Source organism: Acomys minous (genome assembly GCF_964271855.1).
Source record: "Acomys minous genome assembly, chromosome: 9".
NCBI lineage: Eukaryota > Metazoa > Chordata > Mammalia > Rodentia > Muridae > Acomys > Acomys minous.
The window spans coordinates 9,308,684-9,328,658 of NC_140490.1; the positions used below are offsets into that span (position 1 = coordinate 9,308,684).

General features: G+C 43.8%; 1 protein-coding gene and 1 pseudogene across 5 annotated transcripts; one reads left to right on the plus strand and one right to left on the minus strand.

Moving 5' to 3' along the window:
• Positions 1 to 1,062: 1,062 nt before the first annotated feature.
• On the minus strand, positions 1,063 to 1,635 carry LOC311605041 (origin recognition complex subunit 6-like; annotated as a pseudogene). The gene has a single exon. The product of its transcript is annotated as an origin recognition complex subunit 6-like (transcript).
• A 6,119-nt stretch (positions 1,636 to 7,754) lies between these two features.
• Positions 7,755 to 19,391, plus strand: LOC311605943 (double homeobox protein B-like). Of its 4 annotated transcripts, XM_084796778.1 has the most exons (7): positions 7,755 to 8,468; positions 10,754 to 10,889; positions 11,330 to 11,387; positions 12,045 to 12,199; positions 15,797 to 15,890; positions 16,561 to 16,706; positions 17,960 to 19,391. In XM_084796778.1, exons 3-7 carry the CDS (start codon positions 11,366 to 11,368, stop codon positions 18,608 to 18,610), a joined length of 1,068 nt encoding a protein of 355 aa, XP_084652904.1. In that variant the 5' UTR covers positions 7,755 to 8,468; positions 10,754 to 10,889; positions 11,330 to 11,365; the 3' UTR covers positions 18,611 to 19,391. The 4 variants fall into 4 exon arrangements, with proteins under 4 accessions (XP_084652904.1, XP_084652903.1, XP_084652905.1 ...); XM_084796777.1 differs by lacking the exon at positions 10,754 to 10,889; XM_084796779.1 differs by lacking the exons at positions 7,755 to 8,468; positions 10,754 to 10,889 and adding an exon at positions 9,312 to 9,719.
• The last annotated feature ends 584 nt before the right edge of the window (positions 19,392 to 19,975 follow it).

Consider the following 19,975-nt stretch of genomic DNA (forward strand, 5'->3'; position numbering starts at 1 on the left):
CTCTCCCAGTCCTATCCTCACATCCCCCTTTCCCCACACCTATTTCCCTTTCTCCTTACAGAAAGGGAGGCCCGCATGGGTACCAACCTATCCTGGTCCATCAAGTCACAACAGGACCAAGCACAGTCTCTCCCACTGAGGCCAGAGAAGGGAACCCACCTATGGGAAACGGATCCAGTGGCAGGTAATGGAGTCAGAGACTCTTGTTCCAACTGTTAGAGGAACAAGCTGCACATCTGACACATACATGTAGGAGGCCTAGGTGGTTGGTGGTTCAGTCTCTGTGAGCCCCCATGGGCCCAGGTTAGTTTATTCTGTAGGTGTTTTTTTTTTAATCTTTAAAAAATAAGCATTTATTAATTTAGGCTGTATAATGTTGATTTAGTAACATAAAAATTTAAAACACCACAAAATAAATAAAATGTCTAAGATGCCTTTCAGTTTGAAATTTGCATTCTAGGTTAAGTCAGGAGACTTCCTTAAGCTTAATGTAATAGAAGCAAAACGGCTTCAACTCCATCCCATAGGAGAGGACAGACCTGAGTTTACAGAGGTGAGGTGCCCAGTGCTAGTGTCTTCCATATTGAGACATCCTCAGCATGCCTGGCATACAAGTTTAGACAAGATCCCCTTGCCTTTCATCTCCAACTGAAGAGCAGGACTGCAACAAAATGGAAATCACTCTGATGTGGCTGTTTGAGCTTTGGTGGCATTTTTCAAAATCTTCTTTTTCCATTCTTCATAATCCTGTGTCAGATCTTGATCTTTCGGTGGTTTTTTGGGGGTGGGGGGGATGGGGTTCCATTACTTCTCTTTCCTTTTGCTGGCGGTTCAAGCACTAGCTATTTATTTATTTATTTATTTATTTATTTATTTGCCATTATATATACAGTCCTCTGGCTGCTTCTACACCCACATGCCAGAAAAGGGCATCAGATTAAGTTATAGATGGTTGTGAGCCACCATATGGTTGCTGGGAATTCAACTCAGGACCTCTTGGAGAAGCAGCCAATGCTATCAACCTCTGAGCCATTTCTCCAGCCCGCATTAGCTTCTTTTTCTTCAAGCTAAATCTGCAGACTCTCTGTTAATCTGATGCCCAATTTTTTTTTCTAACTGCTTACACAGCTGATTAAATATTGCTTTTTTTCTTCAGACTGGACGTAGTTATCATTTTGATTTTTATCCACGTTTAGCTTTAGAATTTTGCATGCTGAAAGTAGCGTGGCAGTGGTGAAGAGCGGCCTGAATAAGTCAAGACCTGCTCGCTGCACTTCAGGACTCATAGCTTTGCAGCCATGTTCACTGCTTCTGTGCAGCTGAACTTTACAGGTAGGTCTCTTATTCCAATATTTGAATTCATTCCCAGTCATCACTCAAAAGATCTAAGACAGCCCTGACACATCTTCTTGTCCAAACCAGAGAGTTTAATTAAATAAGCTCTATCCAAGGGGCACTTCATACCGGAAGCTGCAAGTCCAGGCATCTGACAGCATTGCTGGACTCTGAGCTATGTGCAGACAGACTGATGCACTTCAGCTTAGAGAGGTACAGGCACTCCTCCGCTCTCCTCAGTACACTCGGCTCCCCAAGGTCTAGACACGAGGCAAAGTGCTGTAACAGCTCCAACTCCATCGCTGGAAGCAATCTACTCTGCAGGTCTTACCATGGTGCCCTCGATCCCTCTGGCTCCTTAAATTCTCCCCCGCACTCTTCCACAAGGCCCTCCGAGCTCAGCCTATTGTTTGGCTAAGGGTCTCTGCATTTGTTTCCATTAGCTGCTGGATAGAGCCTCACAGAAGACAGATATGCTAGCTTCCTGTCTGCAAACATAGCAGAGTATCACTCACAGTGACAGGGGTTGGCTCTCTCTCTCTCTCTCGCTCACGGGGTGGGTCTCAAGTTGGGCCAGTCATTCGTTTGGCATTCCCTCAGTCTCTGCTCCATATTTATCCCTACACTTCCCACAGGTAAGGCAAATTTTGGCTTGAAGGTTTTATGGGTGGGTTGGTGTCACCCTCCCTCCTCTGGCACCTATGTCCCCCTGCTGCTAGTTGTCTCAGCTGGGGTAACCTCCATAGACTCCCAGGAGCCTCCCCGTCACAGCGATTCTCCCCCGTTAATTTTCACTCTCTTTCCTGGTCCTCCCTGAACCTCTCTCCTCCCTCTCTCACCCACACCCCTCCTATGTCTATTTTATTTCCCCTTCTGAGTGAGATTCAAGCATCTTTCCTTGGGGCCTCTTTGGTTTGGGTCTATGGATTGTATCACGGTTATCCTGCACTTTATGGCTAATATCCACTTATAAGACAGTACACACCATACATGTCTTTCTGGGTCTGGGCTACCTCACTCAGGATGATATTTTCTAGTTCCATCCAATTGCCTGCAAATTTGACGATGTCCTAGTTATTGAGGAGAGGTTGAAGAACAGAGGAAAAAGAAATACTCGGAGTCTCAGGCATATGCGGTACAAGCTGGAAGTCTTAAAGCCCAGGAGTACTTTTCTTCTGGCTCTCTCTGTCTCTGTCTCTGTCTCGCTTGCTGTCAGTCTGACTCCTTGCTCCTTTCTCACTTACTAGCTTGCTGTCTTTCTACCTAACCAACTATCTCCTTGCCTGCTGTTCCTCTTCTTTCTCTCTCTCTTGCTGTTCCCCATCTCACTCTAACTTACTCTCTCATGTCTGTTACTTGTTTGCCCTTTTTCCTTGCGCCAACCCTACTATTTTATTGAAATGAAGTTCAATTCTTTTTTGTTACAGATTACATCATGATCTTTCCCCATCTTTTACAATCATTTGGGCAATCAGAAATCAGCAGAGTAACAAGGACATACAAAAAGTTCTGTAACCTACAATAAAACATACAACAACAACAACAACAAAAACCAATCAATTTTCAAGTATCAATGGTCAGCCTGACCTGATGGTTATCTTTTCAACAATACAAGGGAAAATTTAATCATAAATTTCCCAGACTAAAGCCAATGTGTTTACAAGATGGTCATAGCAACATAGCTTGAGCTAGACATTCTCTAAAGAAAAAACTTGACCCACTTCCCGTCCCAGACCAACAGGTGGGCTATCCAGGCCTAGGCTAACTGCCAAGGGGTTCTTTATTGTAAAATATCTATACGGAATGATGCTCAAGCCCATCTTCTATTGCTCTCAAAGCAGATTCTAAAGAAATGTTTCTATGGGTAACAGAATCTAGTCAGGTACTGATATGTCAAAGTCTTAACTTTCTTTCACGCAGTTTCTGCTTGGGTGCTCACAGTCAGAGCCCTCCTTCAACATTCTCTGTGGGAAAAAGTTTTCCCTGTATGATTTTCCTTAGGGCTGAGAAATAAAAAGAAAAAACAGCTTTAGGAGAAATAGCAGATATCTAAACAACATTACACCTGGACCAAACATAATATTTAGGGGCAGTGGTGATCAGCTGGAGATCTTTGGAACTTTGTCAAGCAAAGCCTCAACAGCTACCCTGGATGTCTAGTGATCATGCTGGACAGTCGGAGGTCTCTGGAACTTTGTCAACTCTGGAACTCTGCTACTTACCCTCATGTCTGTGACAGGGTTTCTCTGTGCAGTACTCGCTGTCCTGGACTCACTCTTAAAATCAGGCTGGCCTTGAACTCGTATCAATCCACTGCCTCTGCCTCCTGAATGCTGGAGATCTTTTTAAAGACTAGACTTGATTTTTTTTTGTTATTTCAGACATACTAACGTCTTTGGATTTAATTATTAAGGATTATGAACTTTCAGAGAATCCATATTGCCTTGCTTTTTCCTATTTCTCATGTCTTTATGTTAATATTTTTAAAAATTAATTAGTTTCTGTTGAACTTGCATATTGATTGAGAGTGCTAGCTACTCTGGTTTCATATGGACTTTAAAAAGTTTAATTTTATTTTTATTCCTGTTTGTGTGTGTGTGTGTGTGTGTGTGTGTGTGTGTGTGTGTGTACATTTGTTTGCCATATGTGTGTAGGTGCCCAAGGAGTCCAGGAGAGGGCATTGGATCCTACAAAGCTGGAGTTAGAGGCATTTATAGGCTGCCCAATGTGAGTGCTAGAAACCAAACCCTTATCCTGGGCAAGAACAGTACATGAGCACTCTTACCTCCTAAGCCATCTCTCTAGTGCCTGGTGGGTTTCTTACTGAGCAGCCGTCTCCTGAGGCCTCAGTGTCTGTACCAATCCTGAATGGTGAAAGGAAACCACCAGTACAGCAACAAAGCCAAAACAAATCAGATATAGAAATACAATAATAATCAACTAAATCTAACCAGTGTACCACAGATAATCCTAGAAAATCTATCAAAGTAACGGAGAACAAACTATAGTTAATGATTAACGGGACTAGAGAAAGGGTTAAGCGGTTAAGATTATTTGCTGGATCATCAGAAGGCACAGAGTTCAGACCCTAGCATCCGTGTCAAAAGCTGGGTACCTAGTACATGCCAGTAACCCCAGCTCCAAGGGGAATAGAGACAAGAGGGTTGCTTGGGCTTGCTGCCTCCTACTACACCTGAGAGCATACTCCCCAAGTTGGGCATAGAGAACCTGCCTCAAAAGAATGCAGAGAGATTGAGAGTGAAAGACAACTATTGCCCTCTTCTGACCTCAATGTGCTCACACAGGTTTGTTCAGGTTTCCTGCGTGTATACTCAGACATAGGTGCATACACAGAAATAAATTATTAAATCTTTTAAGCATTTTAATAAAGCCATAGACTGTTTAACCAGGTGGTGGTGGCACATGCCTTTAATCCCAGCTCTCAGGAGGCAGAGACAGGCAGATCTCTGTGAGTTCAAGGACAGTCTGGTCTACAGAGATAGTTCCAAGGCAGCCAAGACTACACAGAAAAACTTTGTCTTGAAAAACTAAAAACGGGCTGGAGAGATGGCTCAGTGATTAAGAGCACCACCTGCTCTTCCAAAGGTCCTGAGTTCAAGTCCCAGCAACCACATGGTGGCTCACAACCATCTATAATGTAACCTGATGCCCTCTTCTGGCCTACAAGCAGACAATACTGTATACTTAATAAATAAATCTAAAAAAAAAAAAAAAGAAAGAAAGAAAGAAAAGAAAAACTAAAAAAAAAAAAAATTGTGGTGCACACCTGTAATCCCAGCACTTGGGAGGCAGAGGCAGGCAGATTGCTGTGAGTTCAGGCTAACCTGGTCTACAAAGCAACTCCAGGACAGCCAAGGCTACACAAAGAAACCCTGTCTCAAGAAAGGAAAAAAAAAAAAAAGCTGTAGTCTGCTGAGAAAACTCAAGTATGAATCCAGCAATCAGATTGGTGCTGCCAGTTTTGGCCAGAGAAGCATCTTTTCCCAATGAGTGGCAGTTACTGCAGAGACTCAACTGGTTTAGGTGCTGACAATAGGTGACTGTTGATTGATCAGCCCTAAATTATGCTCCCCAAGGCTCAGAAGAGGGGGCAGAAAAAAAAATCCCAAGAGTAAGAGAAAGGGTAGTGTGTATAAAGATAACATCCAGGGGCTGGGTGTGGTGGCACATGCCTTTAATCCCAGCACTCAGGAGGCAGAGGCAGGTGGATCGCTGTGAGTTCGGTGCCAGCCTGGTCTACAAAGCAAGCTTAGGACAGCCAGGGCTATAAAAAGGATAACATCCAGGTATAACAATAAATTTTATTTACCTGATTTAATTGTCATCTCGGAGGCTTACTGCCTCAGTCCACTAGCCTAGGCCTAGTCAAGCTAATCTACGCCTAGAATGTTTTCAGCCTCTGAGACTTGCTGCTGAATGAGCTCACCCTTTCTAGCTCTTTTTGAACTCTGGTTAGCTGGTTCAACTCAGCTGTTGTGGCTCAAACCCCTCTCCAAGCTGACTGATTCAACCTGGCTTCTCTCAGCTTCTCACTGAATAGCTCTGCTTAGCCTCAAACTAATTCTAGCAGTCTGTTTTAATCTTCTGGCTCCTTCTCATTCTCTGGCTTGGTCTGTCTTCACCTGTGTTTAGCTTGCTCTCTCTTCAACCTCTTTCTGTACAACTGACCCAATACACACACACACACACACACACACACACACACACACACACACACCATGCTGTTCTCTTAAGTCAACACCCTTTCCTCTGTTCTAGGCAGAGCTGGACATCTCCTATCCTGTCAAATCTTTCTCTGATTCATCACTTTTTCTGCCTCTCAATTAGACATGACTTTCAAACATGGAAGCTTCCTCCTACAAACTAATTTTACCATCATTGTTTGGGATTAAAGGTGTGTACTAAAGGCATGTCTTATTCTAGCCAGAGGGATTAAAGGTGTATGCTAAGAGAATGTATTCCAGCTGGGGTAGCATGTGGCTGGATTACAATCTCTCTACATCCAGGCACTCTTGAACACTCAGCAGCTGTGACTCACTGTGCAAGACCTGTCCAAGACTGGGCCTGTCCACATCTTGCCATGAGGGGAGAGGGACTTAGGAAACCTTGCTGCTCCTTCAAGATATATATAAATATATATATATATATATATATATATATTTATATATATATATATATTATATATATATGTATACATATATATTTTTTTCTTTTTTCCCCTGCAATGGCATAGCCATTGGTAAATTGAGAACATTGGCCAAACACAAGCATTTTCCTGTTTCCCAAGTGTGGACACAATAAGGCCAGCTCCCCAAAGCTCTTGCCACTGAACCATTTCTGCCACGATATTCTGTATGTCCTGGTACTGTGAGACAAAATCAACCCTTTCTTAGGTTACTTTTTTCAGGTGTTTTGTCTCAGCAGCAAGACAAGCAACTGGAGTGAGTATGATCAAATTACAGTATATGCACACCAATAAAAGATCTTTAAAAATCAATAATGATAAAGGTAATACTAAAAGAACAAAATTAAAGAGGGGCAAAGAAAAGGGAACAAAGATGAAACAAAGTTAAGTAAAGACATGAAAAAGAATGTGAGGAAAAGGACAAGATATAAATATGAAGTAAAAATTTAAAGTATGTAAGTAAAGTTAAAAGAGGAACAAAATTAAAATATCAATAAAATACAACAGAAACATAATATAGAAAAAAGAAAAAAGTGAAGGGGAAAACCAGGAACTTCCTTCAGGAATCTGCCAGGTAGGAGAGAGCAGCAAGTCTGTGCTGAAACCTGTTGAAAAGCCTCCTGTTTATGCAGGGGGGTCTGGCTCTGTCAAGGTGGGCTGCTAGCATCAAGGGGACATTGGCTCCATCAACTTCTCTGTTTTGTGCTCTAACAGCTGCTGCTGGCCACAGTAAGATTTGTGGCCTGTGGGCTCAGTGCCTTCTCAATCTATAGACGTCCACCTCTCAAGTTTTTACACCCACGAGTGGCAAACATCCAAGCATAGGGGTGTCCCTCGAATGAATCAGAGTGGAGAAAAGGATTTCTACACGACACGAGGTGGGGGTGTCTAGCTGTCTTCCTGGTTCCGGGCAAGCAGCCCCCGGCTAGCAGCAAACTTCCTTGCTGGAAGTAGAGCCATCTGCCTGCTCTGGCCTCTTGGCGCCTTGTTTCACTAGGCAGCAAACCAGAGGCAACTCCAGAGGCCGAGGAATCCGCCAGCCAGGACTTGGATCTCTCTGTGTCTTTGCAGGGATCCGCTGGCTGTGGGGCCTCCACCGAGCACTCTGGGGGGCGGGGGTAAGAGGGGCTCTGAGCTCCCGCCCCTAAAACTTCCCAGTCCGCCCAAGTCCGACCCTCCCCCTTTGCTTCAGCGTCTGGTCTTGGTCTGCCACTCTGGCTCTGTGGCAGAGTGGCCCCATGCTCGCTGACTTGGGACTGACTGTTCCTTGTTTTCAGAGTCCCAGAGTAGCTCAGCCTCAAACAATAAGCCCTTTCTCGACCAGGCATCTGGTACAGGACTCCCGAAGCATCGCATTGGGTAGGGGTTTGGATACAGGGATTGGATGCAGGATTTTTTTTTTTCCTCCGCAGCTAATGGGCCCCTCCGGAGGAGGCATTATCTCCCCTCCCCCCAGCTGGATTAAGGCTTGCGAGAACTGTGGGTTTATCCTGCAGCTGAGACTGCCAGTCTTTTGTCACCAGGGCTGACAGGTTTATGCGTGGTTGGGGCTCCAGCTCTTCTTTCCCCCACTGCGCGGATTGGGGCTGCAGATTGCTTCCGCTTGTTCTTGCCTTTCTGTTTTCCCATCCTTTCTAGTCTGTCCTGTCACTTCTCTCTGAGGCTCTTCCTTTCTTTCTGTTTTGGGGCTATGGCTTGTCCTTTGTTACTCTGACTCTTCTATCCCGGAGTTGCATGCAGGAAGAGCGTCCAGTCCGCCATCTTACCCCAGAAAGCAAACATTTTCTCTTCTGATACAGTGGGAAAGTGGGTATGTGGGGAGAGGAGGAGACTACGAAGAGGACGAGGTAGTATCAGTGGACAGCAAGTTGCTGCTGGAAAGATGTTTTCCACATCCTTCAGTTTCAGATGCGATCCCCCTAATTAGGTAATTTCTGCCGCCTGACTGAAACACCCAGGCTAGATCCCGGATCTCTCCTTTTGCAGATACATGGGGGGGGGGGGGGGGCGGGGATCAGGGGCTACTGGGTCTTTCTTTCCTTTACCATGTAGGTAGGATCCTGGGGGTCGAGATAGTATTTTTCCACATTCATATTTTTTCATTAGTTTAGTCACATGGCCTTTTTGGAAACTAACACTCATGCAGATAACATATAGATATCTGTAACACAGTCCATAAAGGTTAATTAATGCATTTAGATACAGAGCCTCCCACTTGATTGTCCCCTTCCCCTTTGTTATCTTAAATATTTTTTTAAAAAGTGAAAACAACAATGTCTTTTATGCCAAGCCACAAGAATATACCTTGTCGACAAAAGATATTTTTTTAACATTACTTGCATATGAAATGTGAGTTTTGGTTACAGCCAATAGAAACTGGGCAATATTATGTGACGAGCAGGCAATTTTTAAAAGAATTAATGTCTGACTTTAATGTGAAATGAACTAGGAAAGTTGATGGTGGAATGGACCCCCTGTGGTAAATATTTAGCTTTTAAAGGCTTGATGGAGAGTTTCGTGATGATTGAAAATGATCACCACCTGTACAGGGTCTGGCATCACCTAGAGGTAGCTCTCCTGGTACACCTGTGAGGGGTCATCTTGATTAGGTTAAGAATAAAAGTAGGAAGCTCCAATTTCAAAGCAGGCCACTCCACTCTTGAGACTTGGGGCTTGGACTACATTAAAAAGGAGAAAGCTCTGAGCAGTGGCATCCTTGGCCGTCTTCTTCCTGGCTCCGGAAACACTCTGACCAGCTACTTCAGGCTCCTGCTGCCTTGACTTCCCTGCGTGGTGGATGGTGCCCTGGAACTGTGAGCCAGCATGAACTCTTCCTTTCTTAAATTGCCTTCCTCGGGGTGTTTTGTCACAGCCTAGGAAAGTAACTGAATTTGTCTCTCAAATATCCTGAGCCTATTAGCCTCACTGAAGCAGCAACTGTCTTTTTTTTTTTCCCGTCTTTAGCAGCAGAGACAGCTGAAATGATTTCTCACTAGCATTTTTAACTCAACTGTTGCTTTCAGCAGAGGCACAGCAGCCACGCACACTTGGCATGCCTGTGTCTCTTCTAAGCTACTCACAGATACAAATAAAAACACAGAGCAAGATCAGACCTCTGTCTAACTTCCTATAACTCTTCCCTGAGCACATTTACACAGAAGGACAAGGCTCTTCTTCGGTGAGGTTCATTCTTTTCTTACTATATGTTGAGTGTGGTTATATAAAGTTGTTATGTCTTTCACTCACTCATTTATTTACGTGGGTGTGAGGGGGCACATTCATGCCACAGTGTAGGTGGATGTCAGAGGACATCTTGTGGGAGTTGCCTCCCTTGTTCTACTACATGGGGTCCAGGAATTGAACTCATATTTGTCAGGGCACCTGCTCAGCCATCTCTCTGGCCACTGAAGTTAATTGTTATCGGTATACCTTGTACTAGAGGATAAAGGGAAGGAAATGAAAATGCCTTTTGAATCTGTACAGACATGCTCATAAAGCATGTGTATGTAACACACACACATACGGACATGTATTGCAGTAGGGCCAGCTAGGAAAGAAGAGGGAAGCAGGCTGCAGCACACGCTAGAGCTGCGCTACCAGCTCTCCGCTGTTGGCTTCCCTCAGGCATGTCTCCGCTTTACTATCTTCCCTTCCTACTTATTGAGTTGGAGCCACCCAGGCTGAACAGTCTGCTTTCCTTAAAGTCACCTAGTTTTACTCTTTAATCACGTCTGTCAAATACATTCACAACATGCCTACCCTAAGGCCGAGTCAATATACTAGAGAGCTGAGGCTGGCCAATTTGGTGTACAATCAAATCAGAGAAGACAGAATAAAATTAAAAAATTTTGTTTTAGCAGAAGATGAGAAAAAAATTGAAAAATATGAAACAATGTGAGACTCTTAATATAATAGAGACTATGGCCAAGTTGAGATGATTAGGAAATAAAACCACCTGAAACCAGTAGGAGGGGCTGGGCCTGTAGCTCAGCGATAGAACACTTACCTTGCCTGTTTGAGACTGGGTTCCATCCTGAGCAAAGCAAATGATGATGGTGGTGGTGACTATAAAAATAACATACAGGTACAATCTCAAAAGCTCAGGAATAAAACCATACATGGAAAAGGTATTAGCCTAGATGAAAAACTACCCAGAGGAATCTACTCCAAATTCAACCTCTCCTTTGTGTAATTACTTCAAATTCCTCTTAGGTGGCTGTGTTAGTCAAATTTGACATTGTTCTACCAATGTCCCAGAGAGACAGTTTAAAGGAGGAAGAGCTCATTTCCTGTTCACCAGTTCAGAGATGTGTCTGAGATCAATGGGGTCCATTGCTGAGGGCCTGAGGTAAGGCAGAATCATGGCAGTGAGTCTGAGGCTGTTTCCCCCCTTCCCTTGGAAATGTAGCAGAGAAAGTGTGTGACAGGAATGCACTAGGGCCAAGACCTGTCCTTTACAGTCACACAGCCAGCAGCCCATGTACTCCAGCCAACTCTCAGCATTCACAGCTCATCACCTGCCAAGAGTCTTCAGAACTTCAGTCCATCAAAGAGTTAACCAGTGATTAGCTCAGCTCGGTCCCCATGATCTAATCTTCTCTGGAAACACCCAGACACACCCAGGGGCGGGGTTCACTAATCTCCCAGGAACCTCTTAATCCAATCAAGTTGACAATCAAGATTTGCCACAGTGCTGTTGCATATTTAATGAGGGGATTAACCCAACAGGTATTTAAGGAATGGGTGGGCCACTCTGAGCTTTCATAAATCCTGTGTCTCCATGAGCAGCTCAGCTGGGCCTCGTGGGATCCAGGTGACTGCAGCATGGATGTAAACTGTCCATTTGGTAAGTTTCTCTCTGTTGTTTCCTGTGGCAATGCTGAAGGTCTCTTTTGTTTCCCCAGACCTCAGAACTTTTCTGTTACACTCATGATTATCACACTGTTTAAGAGAGAGCTGGCTTTTAGTGACAGTTTGGGTGGGTAGACGAATGACTTTTTGAGTTCTTATAACTTATAATTTACAATGACAGCTAGGGTTCTTACAAAGGAGGCGTCTTCTTAGAGTATTAAAGTTGACACTTTGGATGAAGAGAAAATTAAATATCTAATGTTTAATTTTAGGAAAACATGTCATTTATTCCAAAGTTCAACTTTTGCACCATGATTTAATTTAACATTTTACTTTAAATATATATATACATATATGTATATGTATATATATATACATTTTATTAATTTGCATGTTTCTAGTTCCTGTGGCTTTCTGTGCTATTGTAGAATTTCTGTCCTTTCTTGCTTTGAGTTTTACATGACTATTATCCTTTCTAAAATACATGTTTATACCTGTGTGTGTCCTTATTGGCATGGCTTAAGCTATATCCCTAAAGTAAAAATTCATAGTCATCGTGTGTGTCTGGGCTTTGAGCATGGAGCAAACAAACAAGGAGTTCATGCTGGGAAAGAAACCCTTCACACTCCTTAATCCATCTTTTCTTTGCTAGGCCTACTGGAAAAAGAAGCCCGGAGAAGGAGAATTATTCTGAACCAGAGTCAAAAGGACACTCTTTGTGCGTGGTTTGAAAAGAATCCCAATCCTGATTTAGCCACCAGGGGACATCTGGCTAAGGAACTTGGTGTTTCTGAGTCTCAAATTATGGTAGGCATTAGGTCCCCCACCTCACCCCTTTTCTCTCTGAGTCAAGGAAAAGAGCAAAGCTAGGCTAAATTCTTTTGGGCAATTCTCATAGGTGGGCTGTATTTTGTTTAGTTTATTCCCTATGTAATGGAAAGATAAGACAGAAATTTTGTTTATGTCTCATTGAAGGAAAATAGCGGTTGTGAGCCTGCACTGAGGGGAAGGGATAGCCACCTCACGGTTTCCCCATAGGAGATGATGACAACATTATCTTGAGAATTACAAAATTTAAGAAATTATGCCATTAGCATAGTAATGTAAAGCCTTTCATTGTTAGAGCACAAGGAATAAAAATCATAGGGAGTTAAGATCTCATGAAAAGGAGCTGGAGCGATGGCTCAGTAGTTAAGAGAACTGTCTGCTCTTCCAAAGGCTCTGGGTTCAATTCCCAGCACCCACATGGCAGCTCACAACTGTCTATAACTCCAGTTCCAGGTGATCTGACACGCTAACACCAATGCACATAAAATAAAATAAATAAAAGAAAAGTCTTGTGAAAATTGCTGGATTGTATGCTAGTGCTTTTCTCTCCTTTATTAATATTTTTTAACTTATTCTGTGACGATTTCACAAACCCTCTCTGCATTCCCCTCTCAGTCCCTGTGCGCATCTTTCCTTGACACTTTCCCTTCCTACTTTCATCTTTTCTTTTCTTTTCTTTTTCTGAGACAGGGTCTTTCTGTAAAGTCCTTGATGTCCTGTACTCGCTCTGTAGACCAGGCTGGCCTCGAACTCTGAGATCCGCCAGCCTCTGCCTCCTGAGTGCTGGGATTAAAGGAGTGTGCCACTACTGCCCAGTTTGTTTTGTTTTTGAGTCAGGATCTAACTATGTAGACCAAGCTGACAATGGCCTAGAACTAAGAGAACCACCTGCCTCTACCTCTGGAGTTCCGGGATTAAAGGTGTGCACCACAGCTTTCTCTCCCCTCCTTTCTTCTTTCATCTTTTTCTTTCTCTTTTTTCTTCCCCCTCCCCAAAGATAGGGTTTCTCTTGTAGTCCTGGCTGTCCTGGACTAGCTTTGTAGACCACACTGGCCTCCAACTCACAGAGATCCACCTGCCTCTGCCTCCCGAGTGCTGGGATTAAAGGCATGTGTCACCATACCCAGCCTTCCTCTTTTTCTCTACCTCTCTTTCCCTCTCTTCCTCTTTCTCCTTTTATAGTTTGCTTAGAGCAAGTTTGAGTAGAGCTGTTGGCCTGTGCACAGGTCTGGGGTTATTTACCGGATTGTGGGGCCGCTTTGGTCTTGTTTTCAGACTGGTCTTGGACTTATGTGCTCATGTTGGCCTTGCATTTGCCAGTCTTCTGTTTAATTTTCAGAGTGCTGAACTGATTGGTTGTGTACCACTGTGCCGGGAATTTTATAATTATTATTTTACTGCCTTTTAATTTTAACCTCAAATATCATTTACCTAAGAGCATTGAATAAAATCCTATATGGCTTATGTTAGTGAAATGCTGCTGACATAGACAGAAATGAACTAGAGTAGTAAATTGTATAATTATGTCAAGTGGATTGGTATTTAAACCAGTGGAGATCTACCTTTAAACCTTTCAAGGCAAGAAAACGAGTTCAAGTTTTTGCACTTGCTGCATAGTGATGTTACTATAATGACTTCTTCAGTCCTTGGGAATCCTGGGGAGAAGAACATTTTCTTATGTTCTGATAAACTATCCAGGTATGGGAGATTGTTGACACAAATAATGCTCTAATGAAACTGTTCCGTGTGGGCACACCTGGTGACTGGCTGCCCGAGAGACTTGAACTAATGAAATTGTTCCATGTGGGGACACCTGGTGACCAGGTACCCGAGAGACTTGAACTGATAGAAAAGTTCAGAGCCATGTAGGGCATTGGTGGCTCTTGAGGACAGTTATATCTACTCATTAGTTGGAGGCTTCCAGCTGCTCATAAGGCTTTAATTGGAAAATTTATTTTGAATACTGACTCTGGAAAACATAAAGAGACGTTGAGAACAAAGCACGGACTTGGTGTTTTAGGAATGCAAGGCCTATGACTAACAAACCAGATGATAATTGTTGCAGGATATTTGATCTCAAGGTGATCCCTGAGATTGTGAACTGTAAAAACCCGTTGTTGATCCCATCATGATCCCTGAGATTGAACTGAAAATCCCCATTTCTTGAGGTTGAGCCCTAACACACCTTTAATCCAAGGACATTCTGTTTATTGTAAGCAGGTGATTCAGCCAGCCTTACACACACCTTGAATCCAAGAGCTATCAGTACACAGGATTTAATAAAGTTAACCCCAGGTCAAGAGGGAAGCAAGAAACCAGCTGACAGGGATTAAAGAGTAGGAGGGGCTTTGAGTTGAGGGGTGTTTAAGACAGCATGTAGCAGTAGAAGGGGTCTGTAGTGTTTGGCACATTTGGCTCTTGGGCTTTACTCTTGGGATTTTAGCTTTTAGCTCTTTGGCTCTTAGCTCTCTAGCTCTTGAGCTCCTCAGCTCCTTGGCCTTTGGCTTTTTGGGCCTTGAGCTAGCAAGCCTTTGACCTGGGTTTTTTTGCCTTTTTCCTCCTGTCCTGCCAGCTGATCTAGTGAGCCTTTTGGGCTTCTCCACTGGGACATGAGCTGAGTAGGAAGGTCAGCTTACAGTCTCAGAGATCACAATGAGATCAAAGACTGGATTTTTTTTACAGTTCACAATCTCAGAGATCACATTGAGATCAAATATCCTGTAACAGATAACGTTGTCTTTAAGGGTTTAAATGCTAGAGTGAATTGTCAGGTTGTCCAAAGAAAATACTCAGGAAAAAAACTAAAAAACCAACTGAAAAAACAAAAACAAAACAAAACAAAACAAAAAAACAAAAAAAAAAATTATAGCAGTGAATATAGTTTTTAAAACTTATCTTTATTATTTTTAAGTGTGTGTGGGTATGTGCATGTGAGTACAAGTGCCCAAAGAGGCAGAGGAGTTGGAGTTACAGGTAGTTGTGAGCTGCTTGATGTGGGTGCTGGGAATGGAACTCAGGTCCTCTAGAAGAGTATTAGTGCTTGTGCTCTTAATTGCTGAGCCATCATTCCAGCCTATGATGGAATAAATAGTCTTAACACTAGATGTTGGCATTTCTGGGAGTCTTCTTATTTCCGGCTTCCCCTGGGATGAAATAATACAAGCTACAACCAGAAATTAGTGTTAGCTTACCTGGTATCTGTTGTCAGTTCTGCCTTTCTATTTAAGGACATTATATTCAAAGATTAAGTCCATATATATTGCACATTGTGAAATGGATATTTGCTAAGAAGAGGGGCCAAGAAATTAGCATTGAATACTTTACCTATTTAACAAGTAGTGTGTGTGTGCATGGCAGGGGGCTGGGGGAGTGAGAGGGGAAGTGAGTGCAGAGTTTCCAGTCGGTATTTTAGATAAACATCATGACAATAAAGACAACAGAATGAAATGTTTCCCTTACCGACGTGGTCTGAAGGACAGATGTGCAATCAGTCTATCTGGTTGACATTTGGAGTGATCCAGACTGAGCTGCCACCATTCTCTATGGCCTTGCTTTTCGTTCTCTTTCCCCACATAGACTTGGTTTCAAAAGCACAGAAAAATACAGAAACAAGTCGAGTTTGAATGTTGCTTTGAAGAAAGCCAAGGCCAGGGACAGGATAAACTCAAAGGTAAGACCCACAAGCTCAAATATATTCCTCCACTGATTTCTTTGGGAGGATAAGCAACTGTGTGTTGTGGAGAAGTATCCTGTAGGGAAAGCTCAGGCTAGGAAGCAGTGATAGTATACCCTGGGCACCTGAGGGTCAGAGATATAAACATTATCTCACTGCGGGAGGTGAGAAACTAGAGGATCAAGAAAGAGTTCAAGAAGCGGGGTCCCAGCACTCGGGAGGCAGAGGCAGGTGGATCTCTATGAGTTCCAGGCCAGCCTGGTCTACAGAGTGAGTTCCAGGACAGCCATGGCTACACAGAGAAACTCTGTCTTGAAAAACAACAAAACGAGAGAGGGGGGGAGGTAGAGAGAGAAGGAGAGAGAGCAAGAGAAAGAGGGAGAGGGAAAGGGAGAGAGAGAGAGAGAGAGAGAGAGAGAGAGAGAGAGAGAGAGAGAGTGTTTCTGAGGTCATCTCTGGCTACTTAGAGAGTTTAAGTCTAGCCTGGGCTACGGGAATAATCTCTTAGCAAGAAAAGCTTCTCCTTTCTTATTATCCATTGGGGTTTATCAGTGCTGTGTCCCGTTGCCTCTGGAGTTTTATCAAACTGTTGTTTTTGTTGTTGTTGTTTTCAAGCTGGAATGTGAAAACTGACCACAAACCCTGTTGTGTGCTTCTGTTAAATCAGTTAAAGAAGCTGGCAGGAGCCGGACACACTTCACGCGATTTCAGACTGACATCCTAATCGAAGCTTTTGAGAAGAATCGGTTCCCTGGGATTGTTACCAGGGAAAAACTGGCTCAGCAAACAGGCATCCCAGAGTCCAGAATTCATGTACGTTGTGCATACTCCCTGACTCGGGTAGCCTTTGTGTCCTTACTGCAAGCTGCTTCCTTCCTGAGCTGTTGTTGGACAGGGCAGGCTATTTGGGGTTGTCCCCTCTGCCCTAGGCATGGGATGTAGATCATTGGTGTTCCAAGGGACAGTCTGGAGAAACAGTCAAAGCATAGGAAATAAGAAATATCAGCTAGCCAGGCATAGTGGTGCACACCTTTAATCCCAGCACTCAGGAAGGTAGAGTCAGGCAGATCCATGTGAGTTTGAGGCCAACCTGGTCTACAAACGGAGGCCAGGACAGCCAAGGCTACATAGAGAAACCTTGTCTTGAAGAACCAAACCCAAACAAACAAACAAACAAACAAATAAACAAAAAAAACCCAGCTAGGTGAAAGTGTAAGGTCACAATGTTGTGAGAACATAGTCTTTGTTAGTGTTTCTAGTCCATGGAAATACTGAAAGCTGAGCCCCAGGGGATGAGGGTGCTGTCCTGTGTATTAGGATGGTAGTGAGCACCCACCTTCCCGAGCATGGGATGTCTGCATACCTAGCCCTCAGGTCACTTCTGACTGAAGTCTGGTAAGTGCAGCATCTTGCCTGCTCTGGTTGAGAATCCCTGTTTTTTGTACATCATGGAGACTGATAAGCGTGGCCCATAGATTCTTCTGTCTTCGGATCAGCCATTGTGCTTCTATGCCTTCTAGAAGCTCCATGTTCTTAGGAGCTCCTTTACACCCAGAAATTCACCCTGCTTATGAGAATTTGTTTCCTGAATCAGTGCTGAGAATCAGAGGGGTGGGGTCTAACACTTTTATCTTTTCAACCATGGTAGTATTTTACTCTTGGCCTTGTGCCATGAGTTAACTTAACCTTGATTGTCAACTTAATTAGATTGAGAGACACCGAGAATTAGTGAAGCGCATCTCCTGGTGTGGTGAGGCATTCCTGGAGCTCATTAAATCGGAAGAGGCCTGAGCCAATCACTGCAAATACTCTATCTAGTCAGAGTCGGGATGGATTACTGGGAGGTGGTAGAGAGGTGGCTTGTGGGGTCTAGTTGGAGGAGGTACTAAGATCCTGCTTTTGAAGGATTTAGCCTATGTCCCCCTGCTGTTCTTTTGCTTAGCAAATATAAGAAACAGGTGGAATCACTTCTGATATTCAGGACTCTGTGTGTGTGTGTCTGTGTGTGTGTGTGTGTGTGTGTGTGTGTGTGTGTGTGTGTGTGTGTGTGTGTGTGTGTGTTTTAGATATGGTTTCAGAACCGCAGAGCTCGGCACCCAGACCCCAGACAGGCCACTCAAGCAAATGCTCAACCACCCCAGACCAGCCAGTGCCCTGCCCAGAAGACTGCTGAGCATCTTGTTCCTTCCAAAGCTCTCACTGCTAGCTGTTCAATTATACCGCCTCTTTCTCCTCCCCCCACACCATCTGCTCCTTTGGATCTCTCTCGGGGCCGTCAGAAGCAGTTATCAAGGGCCACAGTACTACAGCCTTCTCACGTTGTACAGCGAAGAGGTGATGGTCAAAATTCCTCAGTGTTTGCTGGCCACTCATCATTGGCAATAACTCCAGGAGAGGAGGGCTTCCATACCCAGGCTCCTTTGTGGTTCCTACGCCAAGAAAGATGGCAAGATCCCAGTGAGAACAGTGCCTTGGCTGTACCACCCTTAGAAGATTCTACTCAGGCTCTGGCTGTCAATCAACACTTTCGGGAACTGGGTCAGAAAGACCCTGCCTTTCTGCGACACTGGGACGAATGGTTCCAATCCATGCTTACCGAATGGATGCCTGACAAAGAATACTGGTCTCCTGATGGAGGGGAGCTGCCTCCGCGGCAGGTGCAGCCTCAGCAGCCTGCCAATGTGTCTTCTCAGGCAGACCAAACTCCGAAGCAATAGGTTTAAGCCTGAAGTCTTTCCCGTTCATTCCCACTGGCCAGATTTTTTTCAGGAGAGGACCTCATCTTTCTGCATCCAGGTCCACGTGTGGATGACTGTGCATGGCTTGGCAGCTTCTCAGAAGGTTTTCAGGTCCTCCTTCACGTGGGGAGAAGCTCATCAGTGACTCAGGTTCAGGAGAGCCTGTCCTTGGATGTGAAATCAGTGGATATATTGAAGAATAGGTATACCAAATTATGCAACAAGTTCAAGCCAGTGTACCCATAAGCCACTTGGACACACAAAGGGAACAGTTATTTTTATATTTAATTTATTCTTTTTTTTTTTTTTTTGAGACAGAGTTTCCCTGTGTACTATTGCTGTCCTAGAACTTGCTCTGTAGACCAGACGGGCCTCAAACTCACAGAGATCCGACTGTCCCTGCCTCCCTGAGTGCTGGGATAATAGGTGTTTGCCACCATGCCCTGCTCCATCTTGGAATTAATTTTAATTTTAGTTAAAAAAAAAAGAATCATAGTATCATTTACCATCTGTTATATTTTGCATGTGAAGTGTCCCCCACAAGCTCATGTTTTGAAATCTTGCCTGTCAGCTGATGGTGTTGTTTGGAGTCTGTGGAGTTTTCAGGATGTGGAAGTTGGCCAGGGGCGGGGCTTTGAAGGGTACACCCACCATGTGGACAGCACTCACACATGCTCCCGATGCATAGATAGACTCTTCTCACCATGCCTTTCTGTGATAATGGACTAAAAAATTCTGAAAATAACCCAAATAAATCACTCTTCTGCCATGTTGCTTCTAATAATGTTTGGCCACAGTGAGTTAAAAGTAACTAATACTGCCTGACATTTACTCAGTGTGTGGGACAGTAGGGCCAACTATATTAATTTTGTTTTGTTTTTTTGTTTTTCAAAACAGGATTTTTCTATGTAGTCCTGGCTATCCTGGAGCTCACTTTGTAGACCAGGCTAGCCCCAAACTCAGAGATCTGCCTGACTCTGGTCTGCCTCCAGAGTGTTGTGATTAAAGGCGTGCAGCTCCACTGCTTGCTGCTTCTGTGAGTTTGACTATTCTGGTTCCTTGCATCAGTGGATTTGCACAATGTTTGTCTTTTGTTGTTGGCTTACTTTCTTTTGTTGTTGTTGGCTTATTTTTATTGACATAATATCCTCAGGGTATATTATTGTGCGGCTGGTGTCAAGATTTCCTTTTTCAAGGAAAAGTAATTTGCATTGTATGTGTACTCCACATTTTGGACATTTGGGCTGCTCCTACCTCTTAGACAATAGGAAGGATACTACGGTAAATGATAGCACGTAGATAGTATTTACATGCTGTATAAAGACTGTCCTTCATTGAGACTTT